Source organism: Callionymus lyra, chromosome 15 (genome assembly GCF_982586985.1).
Source record: "Callionymus lyra chromosome 15, fCalLyr1.hap1.1, whole genome shotgun sequence".
Classification (NCBI taxonomy): Eukaryota; Metazoa; Chordata; class Actinopteri; order Syngnathiformes; family Callionymidae; genus Callionymus; species Callionymus lyra.
Window position 1 is genome coordinate 23,194,082 of NC_141832.1, and position 27,530 is coordinate 23,221,611.

Genomic DNA, 27,530 nt, shown 5'->3' on the forward strand with positions numbered 1-27,530 from the left:
CCTTTGGGGGGAACTACAGTATCAATAACGGTGCTGACGATTGTTAAACAGATTTATTTTGAGTTATTTTATATATATATTACAATATAGCCACGTTTAATGATTAATTGAGACATATTTTTAGTCAAATTTTTTTAATGGCGTCATAAAGTTTTTTTTTCAAGTTGCTAGTGTAATTTCATCCAAGATTCCCCTTATCCCAGCTACTACTGACATAAATGCACTGGGATGTTCCACTGTACAGATGTGATCTCTCTAGACTGGATATGACCCCTAGACTATTCCCAGCTGCATTAAAAAGCTCCAGAAAGGAAATGGGTGGACAACAACCTCCTGGAGGCAACATGGCACAGTCAACCTCTGAAGTCGCAGCCTGTGTCCAGTTCGTGGGGCATTCCTTTCTTGGCCGACATAAATAATAAATACTTGTCGTATATATGATAATTTTTTTATTTACAAAGATTACAAGATTTCCTCTGATCTAATATTGGCCTGTGCCTCTTAAGCTGTCCAGGCATGTGTCTCGGTCATGTGATACTCAAATATCAATCTGATAAACAAGCCAAAATAAGTAAAAACAAAAACTAAATGGGACATAAGAACTAGCCCAGGGATCCTAAAAACTTTGTTATTTTTAGTGTTTATATGTTGGCTTGTCGATGGTGCTTAGAACATCAGAAGTGGAAGGTAGCGAAGAAGAGAGTGCAGACGTTGAACAGAAGATCTGTGACAGTATGATCATTGGTAAAAGGATGATAAAGTCATCTAATAGTGGGTTCTGAAGTTGCTGACAGCGTTTTAAGTTTGTTGTAATTGAAGTGTGAGAATGCGGGCTTCAAGCTGGACATGTGTGTAATCCTTGATCCACTTCATGGTTTGTCTCTCAGCCAGACCAGTTGAGAAAAATCTGGATTGAGACACAATCATACTGACATTTGTCAGCTAGTGGAGGTTGAAGATGGATCAACAACACCTTTACTTTGTTGTTCTTTTGCCTCCTTCTGTTGCTCCTCATCAAACACAACGGCGCTCATACTATCACCCCTTTATCTGGAGATGTTGGTTGTATTCCTGCTGACAGCAAGGCAGGAAACTAATGCATTAGAAAACGGGAGATGAGAGAGGAATGTTGGAGGAAGCTCAACTGCTCTCTCCTCGCTCTCCTGGTTGCTCAGCTCAGAGGAGGGATTTGTCCTATCTTGCCTGGCTTAGCACACCATTGTGAGGCAGTGGGAGGATGGAGGGATGGAGGATGGAGGGATGCGGAAGGAGAACGAGGGAGGAAAAGGGAGAGAGGATGAAAGGGAAACAGCTGCAGCCTTTAAACTGATGTTCTTATCGTGATATGATGCAGGACATGTTCAGTGAGTCACCATCAAAGCCACGCTTAGAAACAATTATACTCTGATGTGTGTGTGTGTGTGTGTGTTGTGTGTGGGGGTTTGTGTGGGAGTGTGTCTCTATGTGTGTGTTTGTGCGTGTGTACTCATGTGTTTGAGTGTGTGTCCATGTGTTTGTGTTCAGTGTGTGTTTGTGTGTATGTGTTTGAATGTGGGTGTGTATATTTGAGTGTGTGTAAGTGAAGATCTTCTTGTCTCGCTCCATCAATCTCTCAGCTGCTCTTCTGCTGTGTGTTTTTAAATATGAAGTCATGTGACGTGCACATGATCAAGAATTCAAGCCAGAGTTCAGGACTGGTGAAGTGCTAAAAAGACTAACTGGTGTGAGATGAAGAGAGAGTGAGGGGTGCACAGTGGTCACAGAAGATGTGTTAAGAGTCCATGTACATGTAGGAGCAGTTTATCTCTCCAATAATGTCTCATCCTTCTATAGTCTCTATGACGACGGAGAGCTCCATCAGTGACGTCACGTTGCAACATTCGTTCTTCCTTCACTCTCATCTAGACGTCTTTGTCGTTCCTTCGGTTGTCGTGTGTCCTGGCTCAGCTTTAACACAATGTTCAGTGTTGTGAAGGATCGACGCGACAACAATGTGAACAGACACAAGGTAGAGTCACACAGGTGCTTTTGAAAAGAGTGATCTTTATTTTCCAATGATGATATCGTATATAATATTCTTCCTCTTTAGATATAGGTCATCATATTCATATCATGTAAGTAAAAGTGTGCTTTTATTCACAGCGTCGTCTCAGTGCGACTGCTGTTAGCTGGAGGTTTACATTAGAAAGTATACAGTATATGAGTCTCTCTGGCAGCTGTGTGTGTGTGTTTGTATCTGTGTTTGTATCTGTGTGTGTGTACTGCTTGTGTGTGCAGATATGTGTGAGTGTTTGTGTTTCTGTGTGCTTGCAGTGAGACTACATGTCGAGGTTTTCCACACACTCAATCCAACACTACAGATTTAAGATGCTTCTGTTCCTCGTCTGTTTGTTTGTAGACTCAACGAGGAACACTTAAACACGTGAGATCAGAAGTATATTAACATATTACTCTGATTTAAGTATCTTTCATTAACAATATAATCCATGTTTTTAGGCTAGCTAATGCTTATCAAAGGCAAATATTGTTTGAATAAATATTATTTAATTCAAGTCTCTTGAACTGCTGCCATCATCAAGAATTTGTTAAATTTCAATTAATGTTAAGGATTTACTTAAGTTAACCATCCTATAACACACAGAAAATGTTCAACTCATGTTTTTGTTACTTTATTTCTAATGCTAAGGGATTTGAAACTGAATGCTATACTTTTTGCTATCTTAGCATGTGGCTAACACTTTATGTTTGTTTATGTGGAAGTTCGTCTACATTCTGTAAATCTAGAACGAAGCAACTTTCTAATTATAAACTGAGATATTTTGAAGACAGGAATATCAGATGGGACTGAGATTGTAGCCAGGGAGAAGACCCCATCTCTGGTACTCGGGGCATAATTGATGCATGGATCACTCAACCATGTGACATATATTCTACTGAAGCGCGACTCTACACTGAGTCTCTAGTGGAGGTTAGAGGTCCACCTCTTAATGTGAGTGTTGTTTTGAGTGACAGCTCCAACCGTTGGATCTCTAAAACCTTCCACACGTTCTACGATATGACGTTCACATCAGTTTCTTCGATCCGGTCAGTAATACTCCCTGACTGTCTTCACCGAGTCTGTCTGTGGACACACTCGCCGGGACAACATCTTCTTCACCGTTGATGGTTGACGACTGACTTTCATCAGGAGTTCATTGTCTACGTGGCTCAAGAACCCCCTCAGCCGGTCTAGAGTATCAAAATAAAACACTAAGAGTGGGAGTTGGAGTTCACCAGACTCATAAACAGTCCTTGTAGCAAATATGGCTGCATCTGCTGAGTAATGGTTCCAGCTCTGATCCCAGTGCAAAGTTCTGTGTGGAGGATGAGGAGGGTGTTCTACAGGAAGCCCCCGTTGGCTGATCTGGGAGCAGTCGGAAGGCAGGCCGGGCAGGCACTCGGTGCACAGCTAGGAGAGTCTATAGCGTCACACACGCGTCTGTTTTCTCACACACAGACATGCAGACACGCAGCCGAGAGCCCTCCTCACACAGCAACCTTGAGTGTGTGTGTGTGTGTGTGTGTATGTATTGAGTGCTACTAATGTTTCACAGATCAGTTGAAGCTTCAACATTTGCTGCCCGACAAAACACAACGATGATTGTTTTCTAGTTCATACATGACACAGTGATTCTTCTTCACGGGACGCACACATCCAGACAACACACCGGTATGTGGTGATGTGTGTGTTTGTGTTGGAGTGTGTTTCAGTCGATCTCTACTGTTGAGGACAAATTGGCCACACACGGTTTTCTTCCTTCTCAATCTGTTGTTATTGTCACTGCTGATAGCATTGTTGCTATGACGTTAGAATTCTTGCTCTTATGTAAGAATTTTTTTTTTGTTAATTATTAGTATTTACATGTCATAAAGACAACACCTGCAGTTCAATCATATTATTGTCTAGCATTTTGGGCATTAGCATTGAGGGTTGCGTTATTTACTTGTATGGCTTCTCAGTGTTGTTTGCAAAAACTGGAAAACACAACTTGGAAAATCTAATTTAATATTAACAGTTACCGTAAAAGGTGTTGAACAGATAAAACAATATTCCTTACATTCACGCCTAAGGAATCTTGTTTTATTTGTTGCAGAGAACAACATGATTTTATAATTTCGACCCAATACGGTGTTTAAATGAAATCAGTTGATGAGGTCCTTGGCGGAGGTATGCACTCGCTTAGTGCTTTTCCTGGTTTTAAATAATGGGGTGACTAATATTTAACTTTATTTACACGTACATGTTTTAGTGTGTTTAGATATAAAAGAGAATCCTCTCAACTAAGGTAAGCATGAAACTTTATGTTCAACCATGTGGTTTCACTGATAGAATTTGAAGCTAACATCACTTCACGTCTAGCAGGACGCTAACTGGTTAAAAAAAAAAGGCCAAGTTGTCCTCACAAGTATAGCCGTTAAAGACGCAACGTATGAACCAACATTAGGACAGAGGCCGCCGGTGCCGGAGAGGTGAACATCCACAGTCCAAGAGTACTCCTCTGCCGTCCTGTCCAGAGACTTCAGATGTGATCAGAACAACACAATCGCACAGACCACGTCAAGGTAGAAAAGTCAAACTAGAATATTAGAACATTACAAAGACTACAACCCTCCCGTCGATCGCCCCCGCCCGCCCGTAGATTAATAATCGTGACAGACTTGGTCACGGTGGCACCTTCATAGTAGAATATCTTTTTTTTTTTTGTTTACTAGTTATACAATTATTTGTTGATATCAAAGCTGTATGGCGGTAAGAAGAAGCTGAGAAAGACACATCTCAAAAAGCACCCTCTGCTCTGTGGAGTAAACATCAGTGAACACAGTTGGGAGCTACACGCCCCCCTCTAAGGCGGCAAGAACGTACCAGCTGGATTCCCGACAGATTCCAGAGATTAGGGTGCGATCTGAGACCGGTGTTACAGACACAGTGGAAAAGTGCTGGAAGAAGATGGATATGGCATGCATGATCGATCAATGCTGATATGGCTCATGGAAGGCAGTTCTTGACTCCGACCCCGGCGACAGGAGTCCAACACCAGAGCAAGCGGTGAACCTACGATCTACGGCTACACTGGAGGCCTTAATGCAGGAGACACTTGGAGTAATATTTGGCCTGATACTAATACATGACTCAGACAGCTTCATTTGTCCTACGTGTTTAAGGCAGTATTAATCGGGTCTAATCACTTGCAGGTCTAGCTAAGGAGCACAAAAGCACAGTTTTAAGCTACTTCTGCTGAGAGTTAAATACCGTAAGCTACACAAGCTGGTTTGAAAACAGTGGTTCCTGCGTGCAAATGTACTTTTGTCTTCAACATAACACCCTCACAAGGACAACGCCGCGGCGCGAGCATAAAAAGCCCTTGTGTGCTCCTGTCTTTTAAAAATTAAAAAGCCCTTGCTTGGAGAAAAGTACCTTTTCTCTTTCACAGCCCACGACAAGTATGGATGTTGTAAAATTAATATTTACATGTGAGGAACCGCCGGTGAAGGTCTGAGCCTGCACATTTGTCCCTTCAAGATGAGAAACACGACAGTGGATGAGGCTGCAGTGGCATGAATAAAACAGCTCGACTAAGTTTTTACAGCATTTTTTATTATGCTGTGACCGTGTGGCCCATATGTGTGACTCGCTTGCACACAACAGTGGGCGGTCAAGAGCGAGTGCAGAAAATATCTTCTTTTTACATTTTTCACTTTAAGATTCATAAAGTCTCACAGTTGTTTAAGACAATTTATTCCGTGAACTCTGCTTGTTCTGGTACCAGCATCCACATGATTTAAAGGTTGATTAAAGGTCCCAAATTATGCAAAAGTCACGTCTTCTGGGTTGTTACTTTGATCACACAGTTTACAGCCCACATCACAATTGAAATGTTGAGCTTTATTTCAATTTCTTTATTGTAAAAACAGACAAGGGTGATCCAGGTTTCAGGACCAGTCTCTATTCCTTATGTTATGTGATTGTCTTGTTTTCTGGCCTTCGGTTCTACACACCTCAGAGCAGAGACAACATATTTTCCTGATTCTAATTGACCAACAGCATTTCATAACTTTCTGTCGTGGTCGAGGGGAGACAATGCTTCTTCTAATTAGGTGGTGCCGAGAGGAAAGCTACATTTCTACTGTACATAAGATTTATTTTTATAAAAGGGAACTCACGATTATGCTGTACTCAGCCCTAGAATGGATTTAAAAAATGAACAATAAGTGGGACCTTTATAATAATTAGTTGACAATACAGCACTTATAGTGACCTATTATCAAACTATTGTGTTTAAACTGCTCTGTTTCAGAGAGCTGACCTTTAAAATATCTTCAGCAACATAAAAGACAGATGTACAGGCTCCGCCCTCTAAAAGGCTTCACTATCATAATCAACACTAGCAAAGCCTAGAGGGCTGTTCATGTTCTCGTAGACATAGAGTTTCACGTCTCCCCGATCTTTTCCTGTGAGCTGAAATGAAACTTTGTGTAAGGTGCGGTACACTTGAGTGAGTCGATCGATTATCACAAATGTTTACTACTAAAGTCAAACAAAAATTATAATAACATTTAGAGCTAGCGGGAGGTCAGAAAACACGTTGATATTTTGGATAGAACACATTAATATTTTGAATGTGGGAAGGTTAGGGGGGTTAGCATGTTAGCTCAGAGCCTTTAATAATGTTAGTCCAAATCTGTCCAACTATTATAGAGTTCAAGTTTAGAAATTAAACCAAATTCACATTTTGTAACACAGTGAACTCTCAGCTCCACAGCCAAAGGCTTGAAATAATCATGTGAAATTGAACTTGTCAATTGGCAACTCACAGTGTCACATGAATTCTCTTGCTGCAAATAAAGCCCTTACTTGGTCCTTCAACAATATGTTGCAATTCACTTTACTTCCGGATAAATAAAATCCACTCTCCACATTTTCTACTCTCATTTCCCGATAATAAACTTTCCTGAACTGGATGACTCGTTTAAGCTTTAGTCAAGTGCTGGTAGTTTTTGGTGACTGCATACTTTCTTGGCTTATTTTCCTTCACACACGGGCTGCTACATGTAGGACGAGTCATTAACAAGTGTGGCAGGACTTGAGCAAAGGTGGACACATTTCATCGGAAGTGATGCTGATATGATGACGTGAGTAAAAAGCAACCCAATCCAGCCCTGAGCACATCACTACATGTAGAGGTTATAATCGATATTTTCATATTTTTAGGGTTCAAATATATCTATCACTTTGCTCCATGATGTATTTTTTTTAACATGAGATAATTACGTTTTAAGCTCAGAAACTAACCACAACATTGTAGCCTTTAATACTTTTGGTCAAATATTAAACTTGTATTTACAGATATGTACTTTCCTCAGTGTTACAATTCTTCTGAGTTCGATATGAATACAGTGCGAGGTAGTGGGCGACTTATTTTTGGCTCCTGCCTCATTGCAAAAGCTCACTGGACTCATCAACAACCTCCTGAAACGTCGCTAGAAGCGACACCAACGGAAGACAAGACCGACAGCGAGCCCCTCGTGGACATGGAGGAAGAGAAGCAGGTGAAGGTGAAATGGGATTCAGAGCAACATGGAAAACCATTGGAGGTGGTGATGAGGAGTGACAGACACAAGTATCATAATTCTTTTAAGAAATAAAGTAAAGAAGACTAAAAACAGGATAAAAGGAAGCACCAATGATCTTAGATTACCCTTAGATTCTTGTTTTCCTGACTTCAGGAAGTGGAGGACTCAGGTAGAACTCAATTCACGTCCAGTTCAGCTTGTGATTGATAAATAAATTCAACTTTTATATACAAGATGTGTACAAAACAAAAGTGCCACACTGCTCTGAACATTTATTCTGAACTGAATTTGAATCAATTGGCACCTGAGTTCCTCTTACTTTTAAAACACGTCGCTATCCTAGAGAAGCGGCAGCGACATCCACACGGGTACGTTTTCAGGGATGAACGTGATGAGAATGCTTCTGGTTCATGGACGCCAGGCTACCGCATCATTACCCTGCGCATACGTCAGCACGAGCCGGTGTCAGCAGGTAGTTGATTATCCAATTGATTGTGAGATGAAAGGAGAAACAAAAGAGAAGCCCCCGTTCTTCCTGGGGCTCATCACCACTTTTGTTGTGCGGTATCATTAGCAGTGTGGTGATCTTGTAGCTACTGTGTAACTGAAGCGTTGTGGTGTAAGCAAATATGAAACAGATGTCATTTGTGGAGCGGTGACTCTTCTGCCTCATGGAAGGAGCATGAAAACGTAGTGGCGTGGATGTGGCTACACAGTTCCTTTCTGATCGGTCCTCTGAAAGGCAAAGAAGACGCTTATGAAAGACTTTCCTCTCCTCCGTCTGGGAGAAGCTGCTCCAAAACCACGTGAAAACCAATCAAAGGTGTGGACGTGTGGGTGGTTGAGTGGAACAACTTCTCCGTCGCTCACACTCCTGCTACACAAACTTTCACAGGGCTCAGAATTCACAGTTCAAAGGCTAAAAGTTCACAGTTCACAGTCAGAGTTTATCAAACACCCTCGGCCCCTCCCTCCCCGTTGACCCTGTGTGTCCCCCGCTGAACCTTCAGTGTGTTTCTCATGGGCTGGTTTCTGCTCCCTCAGACAGGCGTGGTCCTGCGGTTGGGGTCCTTGTTGTAGTCTTTAGTCAGAGTGCTGCTCTGGAGGAACTCCCGCTCCGAGTTGAGCAGCCCGCCCATCCCTCCTGGTTTGGTGCCGGCATTGCCCGGCTCGCGCGGGTTCAGCGTGTACATGGGCATCTCAGAGGCGGCGGGTCCCGTGTAGCCGCCTTTTCCTAGTGGCGATGTGTCGCGGCTCGGGACCTCTGACGACCGCACGCTGGAGCGACGCCGGAAACGGTAGCGGTAAGAAGGGATGCGGCTGAAGGCGGACTTCTTGATCAGCTCTGTGCGGGACTTGGCCCGTAGCTTACGGTGCTTCTCTATAAACATGTGCACGGCGAGGACTCCCACCATCTCTGCCATGATGAAGGAAAGAGCCCCGAAATAGAAGGACCAGCCGTACGAGTAGGACTTCTTGCTGTCACTTTGACCCGGGTCTCCGGAATTGGCTGAGATGTAGACAATAATTCCAATGATGTTACTGAGACCTGGAATTGGAAGAACAAAATAGAATCCAAAAATAGTCAGAGGTGCGAAGAAGAAACGAAGCTATGAACCACAAATAATGTTGGACACGTGTTAAGTGTTATTTTTGTTTGCATGAAGTTTATGGAAGGAATACCTTTTTTTCCACATTGTGCAATTGAAAAAAGTTGAACATTTGAATTTTTTATTAGTATTAGTATTAGTATTAAATATTTGTTTCAAGAATTTGATTCAATAATTTCTATATTGAAAAAGCAATATACTGTGTAAAAACATATTTTTAAATAATTAAAATGTTCAAAATCGAATATTTACTAAATTAATGGGTCTTAGGAGTTTGATATTCTACTTCCAATAATTAAAAAACAAAGTTTAATTAACTATATTTTAGTCATAGCCTTTTAAATGAAATAATATTATATTTTGGTATACAACCAACAAAGTATTTGAGAAATTAAATGTTTATATGGAGTCTAATTATTATTATTTTGTTTTTTTTAAGTGTTGGTGTGTGAGAGGTTGTTAGACGTTCGATTTTGCATGTGTAAAATTGTATGTGTGTGCTTGTAAAGACTTGCTCCATAGCCCATTAAAACAATATTGATCAATCCTGTATGTGATTGATTTATTGTTTCTTTTTGGTGGGCAAGGGGTGTGTCTAAATGACTCTAAGATTCTTCATTGTATTCCACATTAGTAACACTGTAAGTTTAATTCTTCTCTGTCCATATTTAGAAATGAGCGTCTTAAAAAGACACAGAGCTTTTAAAAATCTCCGGGAATGGAGACAATGTTCCGGCTGTAATTAACCAGAATCAATCCTCAACTATTGAGGTAAATAATTACCAATTTGGCTGCAGGAATTTACAACAACACCCAGAGGACCCTCATGTTCCACGGAACAGCAATTACAGCCCCTTTAAGTTCGCGAGTGCGTTGGTACTCTCAGACCCCCTCAGTGCATCATGACATTCTCACAATTGATTCATCAGCGTCCACTGTACACACTCCAGTCCCTCAGACTGTCTCATTCGTGTGCTCACAATCTCCCTCAACAAATAATTGAGCACATAAACAGTGGCTGAGGGAAAACACTCACACACACAGATTTGCATTCTTGTGTTTGACTTTACACTAAAAATCCTGGAGAGCAGATTAGAAGGAGGCAGCTTAGCTCCTCGGGTCATGGTACTTTAAGTCATTTGGATGCTACTGCAGCTAAGATGGCTGCTGTATTGTGTTCGGTGGTGTTGTCATGGAGATGCGCATTACAGCTGTTTAATATTGCATCTTTGCTGGCCCTCTGGTCGTTTTCTTACAAATACAACAACCCTGTGTTCATGTGGAAACATTCAGGATTCAGAGTCACCAAAATGAATTCTCACAAATTTTCTTAATTGGAAAAAATAGTAATATTTGTTTCAATGGTGCAGGCGTGTCATTCTAATGAAGCCAGAGCTTGGTTAATAACGTTTAGACGGACCTGCAGAGACGAAGAATATCCCTGCGCTGAGGATGACGTTGTGCCGACTTCGGTAAAACTCGCTGGCAGCAACACACAGTCCCCCCAAAAACAGCAGCCCCACACTCATGATAGGGAAAATACTGGAGGCACGGACAGCACCTGAAGAAGAGACAAAGAGGGACATTTTATTCTTACATGAGAGTCAAAATCATTACCCTTGGAAATGACCAAAATCTTAATATTGCAATAATGGAAACGCCTTAGTTTTTTAAGACATTTTTCAGAATCCAGCTCAAGTGTTCCTATACTAGTGATGTTTCCGCAGCATTGGAGTCAGGTTTCAAAGCAGACAAAGGAAGAACTTGTATTTCAATATCAGAGTAAGCAGATCTGCATTGAAATCTAGTCCTTTTTTAAGTCCTTGAAAGTTTCTAGATCCTAGACCTGGAAATTGTTGTGATGAATAACACATGAAATTATTATTTACCTCATTTATCAAACCAGGTTTTTGGGTTTAAATCATGGTCAACATATAATGAGATGATGTGCCATATTTTGCACCTAATGCTTGCACACATGCCTTCAGTGCAATAAACTTGCCAGAAGTGGAAAAGCCAGCAGTGAACGCTACAGGTCACATCATTACACTTGTGCGTCACATCTTTGAGGGGTGAGCGAGTTATAAAGTATTAAATGTAAATAAATAAATGTGCCTGTTGAGGACGAGTGACAGAAAAAAAATGATGATCACAAACTAATCTCTTTTCCATTTCAAAACCACCACAGCCGTAATGTCATTGCGATTGGTCCAATTAAAATCCAATTGTGTAGAGTGGGCCGGAGATAAATCAATGCAGTGCGAGCGCAGACTCAGAAACCAAGGCCAGCATGCAGCAAGGCGGTCGACTGAGTCTGGAGTCAGATCATGTTAGAGTGTTCAGAGGGCGAGAGAGAAAACATGGACAAGAACCAAGACAGATGGAGAGCGGCTCTGACACATATGCAGGCTAAATAACAAGACGGCAGAAGGAGCGAAATATTTGTGGAGGGCCCATATGTGTTCTGGATGTGATCACGACAGATTGCAAATGAACTGTGATGTTGTGTTAAACTGCTGATTCACAGGCTAAAATGTTGTCAAGCTAAACAAGAACTGACGTGTGCGAGGGCCAATGGCAACATGTGGTGGTCATTTAAGCCACTCCCACTTCAGTCCAAACCCCAGGGCAGTGTGGAATACCGGTCACTAGGTCCGGCCTCTCAATTGGCTGTCCGGTTCAGTGTCCTGCAGTGGCATTGGCTGCCTCTGGGAATGTCGCTCAGTGTTCAGTGGAGCAGCAAAAAAGGCTGAATACATTTTTCCTCCTTTTTTCTTTGATGCTGCTCATGTTTTTCAGCACCATCCATCTTTACTCAGCAATTACAATAGAAGAGTGAAGCTGCTTCTTCTCTTAACCTTCCTTCTCTTCCTCCTCAATCCCGGATTTCTTTTTGGAAGCAATTTCCCTTGATAAATCAGGGACAAATTAATGTTTTTTTCTTCTTTTTCATTTGATCATGAGATTTGGATGTGAGTTTTGGAGCCATTTTTTATGTTGGACAATTTTCAGAGATAATTTTTCACAAGTTTGGATTAAAGAAATGAATTCATCCAAATAATTATTCAAATCTAACAAGTATAGAATCATTAAATACATCACTCATCCTGTTTTAGTAGAATTCTGGAACTCTGTTTTTTCAACAGACATGACTCAAGTCAGAGACGACAATTGCAGCGTACATGGGGAGAAAACTTACCCAAAAGATATTCTCTGATGTTTTGTAAACAAATCCACATAATGACAGTGGGCCGAGCCAGAAACATACACAACCTTCTGTATTGCTGTTTAAACATCCAACATGTTGATACCAAAGAAAAAATCTGATTCATTTTAGACATCATTGAACTCGTTGGATAAAAATAACAACAAATAAAAGTCCACAAAACGCAGTTCTCATTTTTGCTGTTCTTTATGGGATGTTTAGAGAAATGTTATTACAAGAGGAATTGATTGTTGATGGCCCATGTGCATGTTTCAGGTTTGACCATCAGGATGATGTGGGTGCCATCATTCAACAGTCCTAAGACTCGGTGGTTAAAACACGAACCAAACAAAGACTAGTCCAGCCACCTGCTGCTGCCCCTCGCCCAGACATTGTTCTACGTCGTACATTATACGCCAATGCCGCTCTTGTTAAATCCGTGTAGTAGCGGTAGAATGCCAAGAAATTATTTGGTGAGACGGATCTGGCATTGTGGCCTTGAGTTTGACCCACATATTCTTATCTAATCTTCCAAAAAAACGCTATCATGCTTGGATGAAAGATTAGACAAAGCGATGATCAGCAATAATCCTGAAAGTGTTTGTTAAACGTTAGTTTAATGAGAAGTCAATTAAAGCGAGTAGAAGTGCTGGAAAACTCAAGATGCGCTTGAAATCCAAAATAGGTCAAATGTGTGTAAGTTGTGCGGAGCTCTTTGTAGAGGGATTCTCTGACCTAAAACGCGGAGTACAAGTGGAGGATCGCTGTGAATAAATAATGTGCATGTGTGCATTCATGTGCGAGGCTCTACAGGCGTGACACATGCATCTCCATCACTGAACTTACGGAGGAGATATTCAGCAGCGTCTGCTTCGTAGTCAGCATCCTCTGGGAAGTGATCAATCTTCTTACACACTCCTCGGAACGTTCCTGTGGATAAAGGAATTAGATAACGTTAATTCAAACTGGTTAAGGAAAACCATGGTATTCTCAGACGATACGATTAAGAGTAAACGTTAAGATATGAAGATGATTTATGATACATTGGTTGACTCCAGCATGACAGAAGTTACATTGGTATTAAAGGCAGATTATGTTGGAGAAAGAAAAGGAAAGACAAACATGATGATGTATATAATAAGTAAATATTGAGAAGAAAATGGAGTTAATGTAATTATAGGTGTGATGGGGATTTCAATGAAACAATAAAGATGAAAGATGTTGATGACATTCAGTTATTGTGACACATATCAGAGAGATGCTTTATGCTAAAATTAACGTTCAAGACAGAGACAGTTTTTTCCGACTTCCTGTTAGATGATGGACAGTGAAACACCCATCAATGAACATGAGACAGCGTGTGATTGACAAGTATAGAGAAAAAGGAAGAGCTTTACGTGATAGATCACAAACTTTTATGAGTGACGTGTGATGATAAGTATAAATAATGTAATGAATGGATGAAGTACATGTGAATAAAGTGGTAAAAATAGGCAGACTAGTTGATGAGACCAGAAACTGGACAATTGAGATGAAAGAGAACAGTGGGATACTAGAGACAAAACAAGAGTGAGAGATGAAGTGAAGAGAACAAATAGAAGGACAGAGAAGAGAATACAGATATAGTATTGGTAGTCTATGAATAAAATAGTGTTCACATGTCAACGAGGTGAGAAGGATTGTGTCGAGCAAAGGAACACATTTGTCAGAAGAGCGAGCCGTACATTTCCAGTCCAGCTACGACATGTAATGGAGATTTTTATTATCCTATCACACTGAATCTTGTGTCGAAGCAGCCTCTTAAAGAAAATGAAATGATTACCCTGAAAATACACACTTGAAACAGACATGAAGAGAACGGACACAACAACCAAGCTCATTAAAGTGATGTACAAACACCATCAATCATGCATGTAAGTAAAAGCCCTCTGCATTCAGCTTGTTTATGTCACTCACTCACTGTGTGTGTGTGTGAGCATGTGTGTTTTCAAGCAAGTGCGTGTGTGTGCGTCCAAGTGAGTGGGAATGTGTGGGTCTGTGTGTATCGACTAGGATGCGGTCCCTCATGAGTGTCAGCCAGAGAGTGACTCATCCCTCTTTGTGCGAGAGCGTCCACACACACACACACATTTAAATCTGCGTGTGTGTCGAGAAATCTTCCCCACACATCATTCCATCCCATTCACACATGGTCAACACCAGGGGGGATCGGGAACGGGGGTGAGATGAAGGAGGATGGAGGGAGTTGTGAAAGAGGTTGGGCACCAGTGAGAGAAAGAGCAGGGAGGATGGAGGCTGAACATGAACAAATGAAAGACTTGGCTTAATGACTTATTTTGCATATGAAGAGTTTCTTTCTAGCAGCTCCACTTGTGATGAGTGATTCATCCAGAACATGCAGGCCCGGCTCTGATTGAGTCATGTTTCCACTCTTTGATTCCAGGATTTTAAAGGAATAATTACCACATTTGACACAAATCAATCTTCTTCTTTTTTTTTACCCATTTATATATCACTGACTAAGCAAAAACACTCTTATCTAGTGATCTGAAGATCAATTTTATTTGGTTCTCCTTAAACAGTCCAGATTCAATAGATATTGGGCGACTAGGCCTTTTTGTGATGGTCAGTAAGACAGATACAGGTCTAATATAGGGTTGGTACACCCGATGTTTGAGGCAACAGGCAATTGAGAAAATTGTAATGGCTTTTAAAAGTGGCCTACAATAATAATTTAATGAACACATTTTTCAAAAGGTTGACAAGATTTCCCAAATTGGGATGTAAAATGTGTGTCTCTCGGCTGCAATAAAAACAAAATCATTATGATTTGAGCTTTGAGTTCAAGTGGGGCAGCAGCAGCGGGGGCGATCTAGAGTGTTTAGCTACGAAGCTTCAAGGTGTAAAACATCACCGGTCGGTCTGGAAACTTATTACACCTCCCGCCTTTTAAAAGGACAGCTTTGTATCGAGCCGTGCTGATAGATGGAGCACCAAACAACATCACGCCCAGAAATAAAGCCCCAATACACACTCGTGAACACTGAGGAAGGAACAGTGAGATAAATGGCTGCTTCAATTTCTCTCTCTGTGGCCGCAGTTGTACTTTGGAAAAACACAAAGAGTGGTTTTCATTTCTTCTGATGATTAGCTTGAGGATTTATCATTTAAGTAAACGGTCTAAAAGGTCTTTAATGTGTTTGCGAATCAAAGCTCGGAGGACACAGAGCAGCTGAGTCAACAGATAATAAAGGTACGTTTATTTAGACAAAAGCAAACGAGATCATAGATGATGCTCATTAGTTTCCTTGATATGTCTCTGTTGGTGTTTGACTTTGCTGTTCTGCTTACATGGAGGGAAAATGGATTGATAGTTCTACAAGTTCTACTAGCATAAAGCATTCCATGATAACAGGACAACCAGTAATAGCCTTTCATTTTACCCTGGTCATAATGTTATGACAATAGTTTTGAAGGTGGTTTAAGGTTAAGGAGAATATCAGTGCCTGAAGGAGTTTACATTGTATAATCTAAATGAACTTCAATAATAAAATGTATGTCAGTTGTGACCCACAACAACAACAGTGTTCAAGCTTTGATAGGTATCACTATCACTGCAGAAAACTGACCAGAAACTGTTTCCTTCAACTGAGAAAAATCTCTAAATTTAGGAAAATGTTGTCACAACACGATCTGGAGCTTTTATTCCATGCGTTTGTATCTTCTCGCCTGGACTATTGTAACAGTTTGTTTTCATGTCTTAACAAGAAGGAGCTGTCTCGCCTGCAGTTGATTCAGAACTCCGCAACAAGAATTCTGACCCGCTCTAGTAGAAGAACTCACATTTCTCCTGTCCTTAAATCTTTTCACTGGCTTCCAGTTTCTTTCAGGATCAACTTTAAAATTCTGGTTCTTACTTTCAGATCTATTCATGGTCAGGCTCCTCCTTACATCACTGATCTGATCCAGCCTTACACCCCAGCTCGGGCTCTGAGGTCTGTGGATCAGAATCTACTGATGGTTCCTCGCACACGGTTCAGGACCAGAGGAGAGAAATCTTTTCAGGCTGTTGCTGCTAAGCTTTGGAACGATCTTCCTCTCCCTCTTTGTTTGATGATCTACTGACTCCTTCAAGAAACATCTTAAGACACTTTTATTTGTTCAGGCCTTTCCTTGATTTTCTGATACTCCTGTGTTTGTCTCTGTGTTATCTTGACCTTTTAAGTATATATTTTATTGAGTATTGTTTTGATTGTTTAAGTGCTTTGTGACCCTGGTCTGGAAAAGCGCTATACAAATATAAATAACTTACTTACTATTAATAAAGTTAAATGAATGCGGAGGGAATGGAAACTGTGTCACTAGCTTTGAGGTGGAGTCCCCAGCGAACCACAAACATTTCTTTATGGAAAAAGTCCAACTGATTATTTAGATTATAATTTAATGCTTAAGATCAGTCTTGAACCAACAAACCGACATGTTGTAAATCTTTTTTCTAAACCTGTTACGAATTTATTTTGCAATAAGAACATGCTGTGTGTATCATGCATTCAGAGACTTAAAATATGTTTGTATTTTAGTTAATTTATTGTAAATGTAGAATTCCTCAAAAGTTATGTTATTGATAATCACATTTACAATTGCTGATTTATGGGATTTAATAGAGAAGCCAATATGTAAAACCTGGAATACAGAAGCAACAGACAGGTGAAACACTCCTAAAATAGACTAAGCTGTGTGAATGTTTATGATGGAAACAAGCGTTAGTCACACTTCTGCCTCGTTTAAAAAAATCCCTATGACGTTCTCGTCTCCAGCAAATGAGTGTGTGTCACTCCTATGTCAATCATTTAGTCACAGATCTTGAAGTGTGTTTGTTTCACTTGGAGAATAGAAAAAGTAACACATTAACATGTAAATACATACATGGCCACACACACACAGGAGTGGCGATCATGAGACATTTGCCTCATAAAGGTCAACAGGGCCAGAGGGCCAGCTGAAACCATCACCACAGCAAAGCATTATGGGGCACAGAACAGGGCTTCCAGCTGGTGTGTATGTTTGTCATCATATTGTGGATTTGGGGCTGAAGGCTATGATACACCATGACATCACGAAACAGAATAAAACCAACTATAATAGCAAGTTCTGCTAACAACGAGGCCAACAATGCATTGCAACAGCTGATGCTATGTGAGCTACTTGTTATCTGATTTGATTTGTTACTGATAAAAGTGTGGCGATAAAAGCAGGCGAGTCAAGTTGCAGGAAAAACAAAATGTATTTGTTTACCTAACAGGATGTAGGAGTCAGATATATATATATATATATATATATATATATATATATATATATATATATATTTTATTCTTTATGGCTAAATTTTTAATTACCTGTGTTTATATTGTTCCATCATCTCTGTCCTTTTTTAATCTAAACTATGGCATCTTTATAGGTCACTATTTCACCATGAACATTTACTTTAATTATTAATTAGACATAAAATGACACATGTGTTGTAGTGCAATTGTAACAGTAAAAACTAAATTCTCACCAACCACAGTTGATGGAAATAATAGCAATTGCCATCTTCCACCTACTGCTGCATAGCAGTTTTAAGGTCACATGGTAGCAACTACATCCTTTTGGGTCGGCCAAACAAAGTTGCGTAATGAAGAGCAATGAACGCTTGACAGCAAGACAGATCTACTGAGTCATGACTGTACAACACAGAACCATATTTATCCTGGTCAGTCTAGGGATGTAACACAAAACGTGAATCATTCTGAAACTGGTCAGGTGACTTGAGTCCTGTCGACAGCAGCAGAAAGCGAAAAAGCCGTGCCTTCAAACAAGGTTAAAGATTGCGAACACAACAATGTGTCCAGATGCGTCAGCATGTGTGACAAGCTGGTCATGAAGTGGCAGCTTTTTGTCTTTGATTTACTTTGATTTGATTACCGTCACACATTAGTTAACGTAAGCCACAACCGCACGTGTGACACCAGACAAGAATCCATCTGAAGTGAAATATACATAATATAAATGATAAATGAAGATTAAGCTTGAAATTAAAGACTTGTATTAAGATTAGATATAACCATATAACTATTTATCCTTTGGGATTAACGGGTTCATTTAGTAATATATCCTGGATATGTGAAACCATCCTGAAGACATCTTGATGAACATTATTTGATCCATTTCAAAGGTTTTCAAATAATGCATCTATTATATACAAAAATAAGGAATGGAAAGCATGGAGAAGATGAAGCTTTAATAGGAAATAATCAAACATGAAAAACTAAACAAGCTTAAATATATATTGAGATGTGGTAAACCTTTGATTTGTGCGAAACACAGACAAAATAAAAGGTTACTGAGCAGCTAAAACAGTGAGCAGATGAGGAGGCAGGAAGAGACGCAGGTAGAAAAGCCGAGCAAATTGGACTGGATGTTTTCTCGGAGCACCTCTGACAGTTCGGCGTGGGTGACTCGGCTCCTTCCACCATATCTCTCTTCTCCTCCTTCCCTTTCTACCTCGCTCGCTCCCTGATTATCTCTTTCCAGGCAAGGGGGAGCAAAGCCAGGAAGAGAGGGAAGGAGGGAGAGGCCAGTTTCCACGGTGATGGCAGATGAAAGCAAATGAGACAGGTTCTGCTTGGTTGCATGTCTTTTCTCTTTCTTCCCTCCATCCTGGGTTTGTTCATATTCCAACACCACTGCTGCTCTTAAACACGCCGTTTCTGCTGCTGTGCTTGAGTGCATCATTTTGCTTTTCTTTATTCCAGTATATATTTTTGGATATGTTGGTGGGTCACCGGTCTGTCACAGGACACAGACACACAGTCATAGCTGCAAATTAGCCTTGAAATGTTCCTGGCTTGTGGAAATGACTCATCCTAGCACCCTGAGGTTTCAACCTGAAGACTCTTTTCTCTGTCCACTGAATTATAATATGAGGGAGCTTATTGCTGCTTTTGTAACCGTTTTCAACCTTTTTTTCTTACTATAGATGTTTTAAATGCAAATCTCTGAAACAAGCAAAAGCCCCATTTGCACTCCTTCCTTTATATTGTTCAATTTTTAAAACATTAGATCTTATTAGTAGGATTAAAGAAACAAATTATTGCTTATAGATGAAACAACATGAACCTCACAGGGCTGGTCGAGCCAGCGTAAGCTGTTTGGCTAACTTAAGACAACCGACATAATGATGAATCATCCAGACATGACGTGGAATTGACTTGACGAACGTGGAAATAAAAAAAAGGATCAAAACGAGGATTTAACCAACGCTGAAGACTAAAAATAAACAAGGAGCCAATCTTCATTATTACATCTCTTCTTCTGCCAAATTGATCCTCATCTTCCCTGCCAGGTGTGGTCACCTGTTTTTCATTCATCTCTTTCTGTCATTCCTCCTGAGGCTCAATCAAAGCAGATAAATCTCCGCCTCCTTCTTTGAAAGATGTATTCATCTCACAACTAACCTCTCCTGGTATTCACCCCAACGATGACTCCGTTCATCGTATCATCAGAATTTTAACTGAGGAACCAACAGCTCAAGCAGGTCCTACTGAATCAAGCTATCCATCCAGTGCAGAAGCTACATCCACGTGGGCAGAGATAGATATCAAATGTGAATGATGAACAAATGGGTTTATTACAATTAGTGTCAAAACTATTTTTGTTTTTTTATATACAATATTATAACTGTTCATTTAAAGTAGTAATGTTGGCTTATTACTCGGATTACTACTGTAAACATGTTTTACTGTGAGTCAAATGTTTGTAAACATACAGAATATTGTAGGAACATACACTGTATTTTTTTTATTTTATTCGAAAGAAAAATTCAGCCTTTCGATGACATTCCTGCCTCTGCAGGTATATAGTTTCTATGCTGGCTAATGTGGGGCAGATATTTTATTTTATTTTATTTTTAAGACTGTAAAGACATTTTTTAAGCCAAACAAAATATATTTTTGATCACGTGTACCACAAAAAACATATTCCAGTCCAAATGAAACCAGAACCAGTGACTCTCTGCAGCCTCAAGTACTGGTTACACACGACACGTTTTTAATTCAATAGCATGAAGGAGTAGATGGCCTAATTTTGTCACCATTTGTCATCTTAACACCACTTGATAGAAGTGAGCGGACGACTAGATAATGTGCTGAAGGACCCTGAACTTCCTGAAGAAGAGTTGGACTAAACCTCCACACAAGCAGTGGGATGTTTTGTGCTAGAGTTGAACACCTGGTTCTTTGCAGGGGTTGATCAAACACGTACAATTAAAGTTGGTCCTATAAAACACACGATACTTTGAAGAAAATTATTTGTCGTTTTCTTAAGCCATGTTCAACCCTGCAGCCCCTTCAGTGATGATTTATATCCCGGATACAGTCAACACAATCCATTTTTAATAATGCCCAATTTCCCTAAAGCACCAGCCTTCCTCCTTCATCCTGTCCGGGAAAGTGCGTGATCCATCAGAGCCCTCACTCTCCTCCCCTCAATTCTCTCTATTACCAGGGGATCATTTAGATCTCCGTTGTGGTCAAACACTCCCAAGAGATTCACCTGAAACAGAGGCCGAGCTCAGCTCATCCATCACTGTCTGTCGTCCACCGCCCACGTCCCAGTGCAGCAGCTTCATTCATGCACAGCCACTCATTCATGCACCGCGACAGCGCACAGGTTTTCCTTCTCTACCTCCATGAATGTTTGATACAAAGTCAGATTAAGTCAGAGCGGGTTCAATATTTAAAGCAGAAATATGACCGGGGAGCAGGTGGACCCAAGGAAATCTCTACACATTTTACACATGGATTCTAAGCTACAAGTTGCTTGATGGTCACTAATAGGAGTTTGAATCTATGCAAGCCAAGAAAAACGTACTTTACATACGTGAAGATTATATGAATATCATTTGGTGAAGGAGAGAGTGCAGTGGAGGTGGAACAGGTGGAATTTTAGATCCGAAAACAATTATTTTAAATGTCATTTAAATGACAGTTGGCTAATCATATTTATTTCTCCTTAAAAAAGAAGGAAAAATACAGATCAAATAGACACATGAGTTTTTGTTTTTTATATTCAACATCCTACAGTATTGGAGCCGTATGAAGGGCAGCACATGTGATTGTGAGGCTGTGGGTTGCAGACAGCTGTTCCAAAACAACTTAAATTACTTATGTTTAAAAATAAATGAAGAAATGTTGACTTGATACATTTATTACTGACCTCATTAGGCTACAGGTCAAAGTATGACCTGTCATGATGTCATTGCCACTAAGGAACTGCATCATATACCAGGAATGTTGTGCACCATAAGTCAGAAGAAATTTGAGAATATATATATATATATATATATATATATATATATATATATATACAACTTTAATATGATGCCTTATTACCAAATTCAGTTCAACCCAGTCGGGCCCACGTGCCTGAGAGAGAAGGTGATGTATTTTTAACTCCCACGGCTGTTTCAACTACAATAAAGTTTTAAATCTGTCATTCGCAGAGGAACATCCAGATACAAGACTACCATTTGACTAAAAGAAGAACAACATGTCGGCACATGTGCTTAAAGTGGGCCACTATAAAATGTACGTGGCTCATATGCATGACTGCTCTATACATTGAAGAACACCAGCGCAGGAGTTCCTCTGATGTACTGGCCATGTGCACATCAGCCGAGACATTTACTGTCACTTTATGAAGCTTTAATGAATTATAAAACTGTGACATGCTGCGACTCAGAGAGGGGAAACTTTCATTCACTGCAGTGTTTGTGGATGAGCGAGTCCATTTGCATGTTGTGTGTGTGTGGGTTTGTAGTGACAGTGTGTTAACTGTTGTTCTGATCCCACGACTGTGCTTATTTGAAGGCTCGGGAATATTCTATTTATTCATCCATTTACGTCCATGGGCCTGTGTGCAAGTATGAATTAGAGAACGTGTTCTGTAAATCTTCGTACCTGCGCCATCTGGCCCCCGTAATAGCTTGTGATGCCCCCCAGAATGAGATGGTCATGACTGGCTGCCTCTCACTTCAGGTTGAGGAAATGCAGAATCAATCTAGCGCTGATTAAAAAGTTCACTTTCCCATCAGGTGGGAAGTTTATCACACGGATCAAAGTCAAAGCAAAGACGACAACCCATGCCAAATATTCAGTAACCGACACCATTTCACATTTAGACACAGACAAACTGATAATACCTTTGCGTGTCCAAAATCTCAAATTGTATTTAAACATATCAGAAGTGAAGTGAACTCTGCACTTTTTATTCATTCAAAATGATTATTGATTAATCATCAATGCCGCTGTTATAGTTATGCTCTCGTTACTGCACTATTTTTTGTTAAAAAAAATAATAAAGTATATTTTTATTTGTATGAAAAAAATGCCCTTTCCTTTCTGTGACATAACATACAGCAGATAAAATTACTAGAACAGCAGTGGTGGTTTATATGAGATGAGTATTACTTCACTTAACTTAACCAACCCATGACACATGACATAAACTGTTCTTTTGTTCTGTAATATAAGGTGAAACCAATTGTATTCTCATACCTGAAGCAACTGAAATTACATTTGCCCCCCCCTTTAACACTGTAGCATATTTCTGTTTTTTTAAAGATTAAAATATAAATGTATAAATCTCCAATGACACTCTTAATTTCAATGATCAAATTGAAACATTTTGCATGTTTTCAAATACACATATGTCTTAAATAAATGCATCTTGTCCATAACAGGGGGGTAAAGAATGAATCTGCTCTAAAAAAAACAGACAACAGGGTCGCAATAAAGGGATTATATTAATAGGGATTTGGAGTATGCCTGAGGTGGTCAAATATTCTTTGCAGGTCATTTGTGTCTTACATAATGTGAAGGTCTGAAATGGTCCTAGAATCCTTTTTTTACATTGTTATGTAAGACGTGAAATCTTTGGGTGTATGTTGGACAAAAACAAGAAAACAATGAAATAAAAGTTTAACTTCAAAATGTAATAGTTCATCGTTTAAAGAGTTAGAACAAAATAATAATTTAGATGATTCCACAATAAGTGTGTCCTCATCCCTCGCAGGAACCAGGTGGTTTTCACTTCCTAACAAGATGGCTTCAAAGCCAGAAACACCAAACAGCCACAGAACGGATCCAGGAACTTGTTAGTGGCACAGCAGCCGGTGTGAAATCAGTGCCAGCTGTCTGAGCTTGTGTCTCTATTTGTGCCTCTACTGTGGCACGTTTGATGAAAATCAGGCATTCCTTTTCGTCGAATCAACACAAAACTGATCCCAGCTCTGTTGTCCTGGAATTGTATCTAGAAATGTGTTAAACTCTGGGGCCAAAACCTACTCACCAACTTATTTTATGTGGCCAACAAAAGATTTACATTTTGAAATGGTCTCAACATCAAGCTTGATATTAATTTACAATGACCCACAATTTCAATAGCTTGTCAACAATGAATCTGTAAACCTCTAAATGAGAATAATATAGAAGACTTCTGTTAAAATGGATAAGTAGTCTCAACTAATCATTTTTCTGTTGGGACTCATAATTTCTCTTATGTTGGTTGAAAACTCTGATATATAGCCTCTCATATAGCCTAAAATAATATACAATCATTTGAATATGATATCTTACTTACAAACAAATCTCATTAATAACAAAATATGTTTTCATATGTTTCATTTATAATTTATAAAACATTTAACCTTTCAATTTATTTCCTTCATACACCTGTGGTGTCCTTATGTATATTCCTTTTTTTGAGTTTAGTTTCAGCATGTGACATTTTATCAACCTGCTAATTATTATAATTTACTTCATCACATGAATTTTAAAGAAAATGCATGTGTGTTATTTATATGCCAAAGAACTAATTTTATATTTTCTGCCCTCATCAGATATATATAATATCTGACCAACGGTGTGTGTGTTTTCGCCAACAAACCAGGGTAGAAGTCTTCCATGGTCGCCAACATACATGAGGTGCAGAGCAGGAAAAAAGTTAAAAGTTCAATCTGTTCCCTGCACCCCCAGGACAGAGGTTTTTGTTGTCAACAAAATGAGACCAGAACAGACTGTAACAGACCAGGGGGAACACAGAGGTTCATTTGCTCTCCATCCAGAGCGCTTACGTGGCCAGATTTAGAAAGAGGGCAGTCAACATCACCAAATACCCTCTGGACCTCTCCACATACAAATTGTATTGCATTGACACCATCCAGATACAATGATATGAAGACAAAGAGCGTTATATGGACACGCTGGTCATTTTCATGGCGAGGACAACCTCGCTGATATTTCTCACGACACTCGTCTGCATCGTCTGTTTTCTCCCCCAGCGAGTGAACAGAGCAGCAAAAGACTGACCCTGAAGCATTTGCCGCTCAGATAAACCTCTTGCTTTGCCGCCTGGGGATGAACATGTTGAACTTTGAAAGCAGCAAACGCCCACTAGCTAGCTCGTGTTAAGATGCCTCTGAAATGTTACAGAGCTGCAGTCACAGGAATAGGGGGGGGGGGCGAAATATGGAACTATGTTAGAAGTATGATTTTGTATTTTAACCATTTTATGAGCCTGTTTGTATCAATTGTAGACATTAGCACACCAATGCTTTTGCTCAACTCACAACGCAGAGTGGAGATTGGTCAGTGTTTAGCACAACATGGACGATTTTGTTTGTCTTCATAGCCTTAACTTCTTTGAAGTGACCACAATGGCTTCTGCATTTGACCTCAGAATAACCTCAGTTATCCACTAGCCTAGCGAGCAAATTCCATAGTTACTAAAAGGCGCCCCCACCACCCCCAAAATAAGCCTGAGAGAGAGCAGGAGCTGTGTCATTTGTCCGAGACCTGGAGTAGAGCCGCTCGTGCTGGCTAGAACCCCAGCAACAGAACCGGGCAGGACTACATGGACAGATGTGCTGATGCAGTCCTTCATGACATGTGAACCTGTGATGGACCACAGCACGTGCGGAGACGCTGTGCACGGTGAGATCCGGACACACGCACGCACACGCACACACACAGACACGGAGCCAGTCCCTCACCCCGACAGATCACGTACCTTCCAGACAGCAGGTTCGCCAGAGGCCGGAGTGCGTCATCACCTCCTCGTTCTTGCGGCTCGTGTCGTTGTCGCCGCTGCTCTTCACGCGACAGACCCCCCGCGAGTACAGCCAGTAGTCGGTGCCCACGGCGATGGTCATGAGGCTGAAGGCGGCGAAGGCGCCCACCGTCGTCACCAACATCTGGACGCCGCGGTCACACATCAGCATCTTCATATAGGCGGCTCCTGTTTTTTTTTTTAATTTTTTTTATTTGAGTCAGCCCTTCCCTGTCTCCTCTGCTTTCTCGCCTTTTATTTCCTCTCTATCCCGCGAGATTTGGAGCCCGCCGCTCGTGAGACACACACCGCCGTGAACGATGGAGTTACTGGGGAGTTCGGAGGAGGTGGGAGGAGGCGCGTCACTGGCATCCAGGAGCCACTTGCACTCCGACCACTTGTTCTCTGTTGGACTCACAGCAGACAGAGGAGCGACATGTCCCTTCACCTGGCTACAGTCTCCATCTCTGAAACACAACACATCCATTTCTTTGTTAACCATTTTCTTCTTCTTTTTTTTGGCGACAACCGTCCAAAGACTCACCAGTGCTCCGGCCGATGGAAACGGGAGTCGAGGGTTCAATTCCCAGTCCGCGGAGCCGAGGAAGCGTCGTGTGTTTTCCCGCGCCAGCTGTTCTCTCACAGACATGTCCACATCTGTCCTCCCGGCCGCGTGCGAACATCTGCAGTGAGGCGCGTGTCCCACACGGAGTCTGCTCGTTCGGCTCAGATACCGCCCGCCGAACGAGGTTCGCTCCCGAGAAACGTGCCCGATGGTATAGATGAAAAAAATGACAGCTGTCGCCTCCTCCTTGTCCTCCTCCTTCAAGTCTTTCCTCCTCCTCCTCCTCTCGCTCCAACCAACACAAACTAACCGCGCGTCTCCTCCAACTCCGCCCGAGGCCGCGCTGCTCCTCTGTGATTGGTCGCCTGCTTGACAGCCGCTATTCGTAGCCAATCAGCCGTTCGCATTGAGCCATGTCCCGCCTACCGCCGCATCGCCGCCAGTATAAGTACGGCGGCTGCTTCACTGTCGTCAGTAAACTAGTGCTGCTGCTTCGCTCGGTCAAATAAGTCGTGAAAATGTCAATGATCGCTTTGCTCTCTTCACTAGTTTCAAGAAACTAGTTTGGGCTCAAAGAGGGTCGTGTTTCCCGCGCTATACGCCCCTGTCCGAGGTGCTGAACGCACTGTCGCTGTCCGTGGTCCTGGATTCGAGCAGCAGTGACGAGCACAGCAGTGATGAGCTGGAGGAACACAGGGATGGGGGAGGAGAGAGGGAGAGAGTTTGGCAAGTGATGCATGAAGAATCGCGCCCGGGAGAGAAGCAGAGATGCCACTTAAAGAGCCACGGACCGTTTTTAATGATTCCACTCCAGCGAGGCTCCGCACAAGGCGGTCTGAGCTTCACAGTTCAGTTGACACACTCAGTGTGTGTCAGTGTGTGTGTTTTTGAAAGACGTGTTTGTGCCGCAGGCGGCCGAACAGATATGACTGTTTTAAAGCTATTGCCTGTTTAAACAGCAGCCAATAGAAGACGACTGCGAAGATGCACTTTAGGCTTCACTGGACACACACACACACACACACAGAGACACTTGTGCTCACTTTTGTGACACCATGTTAGTTTTCAGAGAGACACAGCAGCACAAGAGAAGTGGGAAAATGACATGATAGTTATAAAAGAAGCTGGAACCATTTTCTTATCAAGATGTTTTACTGGAGCCATCAACGTTTTGTGATGGTGTGATAGTGGTAGTTTGTGTTCTGGGTTGAGGACTGATGAATATTGTTTCAACTGGACCTGGATAAGGAGGAGCAGAAGTCTGCTGTGATGTATTCTTGATGAGCTGCTGAGGTCAGATGTCACACGCATGAGAAACCAGCAAACTAGCTTCTTGAAAAGAACCTTCCAAGACGCGGTACATGGTTGTGTGGAGCGGATGTGAGGAAGCTCC

The 27,530-nt window shown here is 41.1% G+C and overlaps 1 protein-coding gene across 1 annotated transcript; it reads right to left on the minus strand.

Moving 5' to 3' along the window:
• Positions 1 to 5,618: 5,618 nt before the first annotated feature.
• Positions 5,619 to 26,527, minus strand: cacng3b (calcium channel, voltage-dependent, gamma subunit 3b). The gene is made up of 5 exons (XM_087809126.1): positions 26,117 to 26,527; positions 25,534 to 26,039; positions 13,273 to 13,356; positions 10,642 to 10,782; positions 5,619 to 9,160 (listed from the first exon to the last, which is right to left on the minus strand). The coding sequence occupies exons 2-5, from the start codon at positions 25,748 to 25,750 to the stop codon at positions 8,652 to 8,654; spliced, it is 951 nt and encodes a 316-aa protein (XP_087665252.1). The 5' UTR covers positions 25,751 to 26,039; positions 26,117 to 26,527; the 3' UTR covers positions 5,619 to 8,651.
• Between the last annotated feature and the right edge of the window lie 1,003 nt (positions 26,528 to 27,530).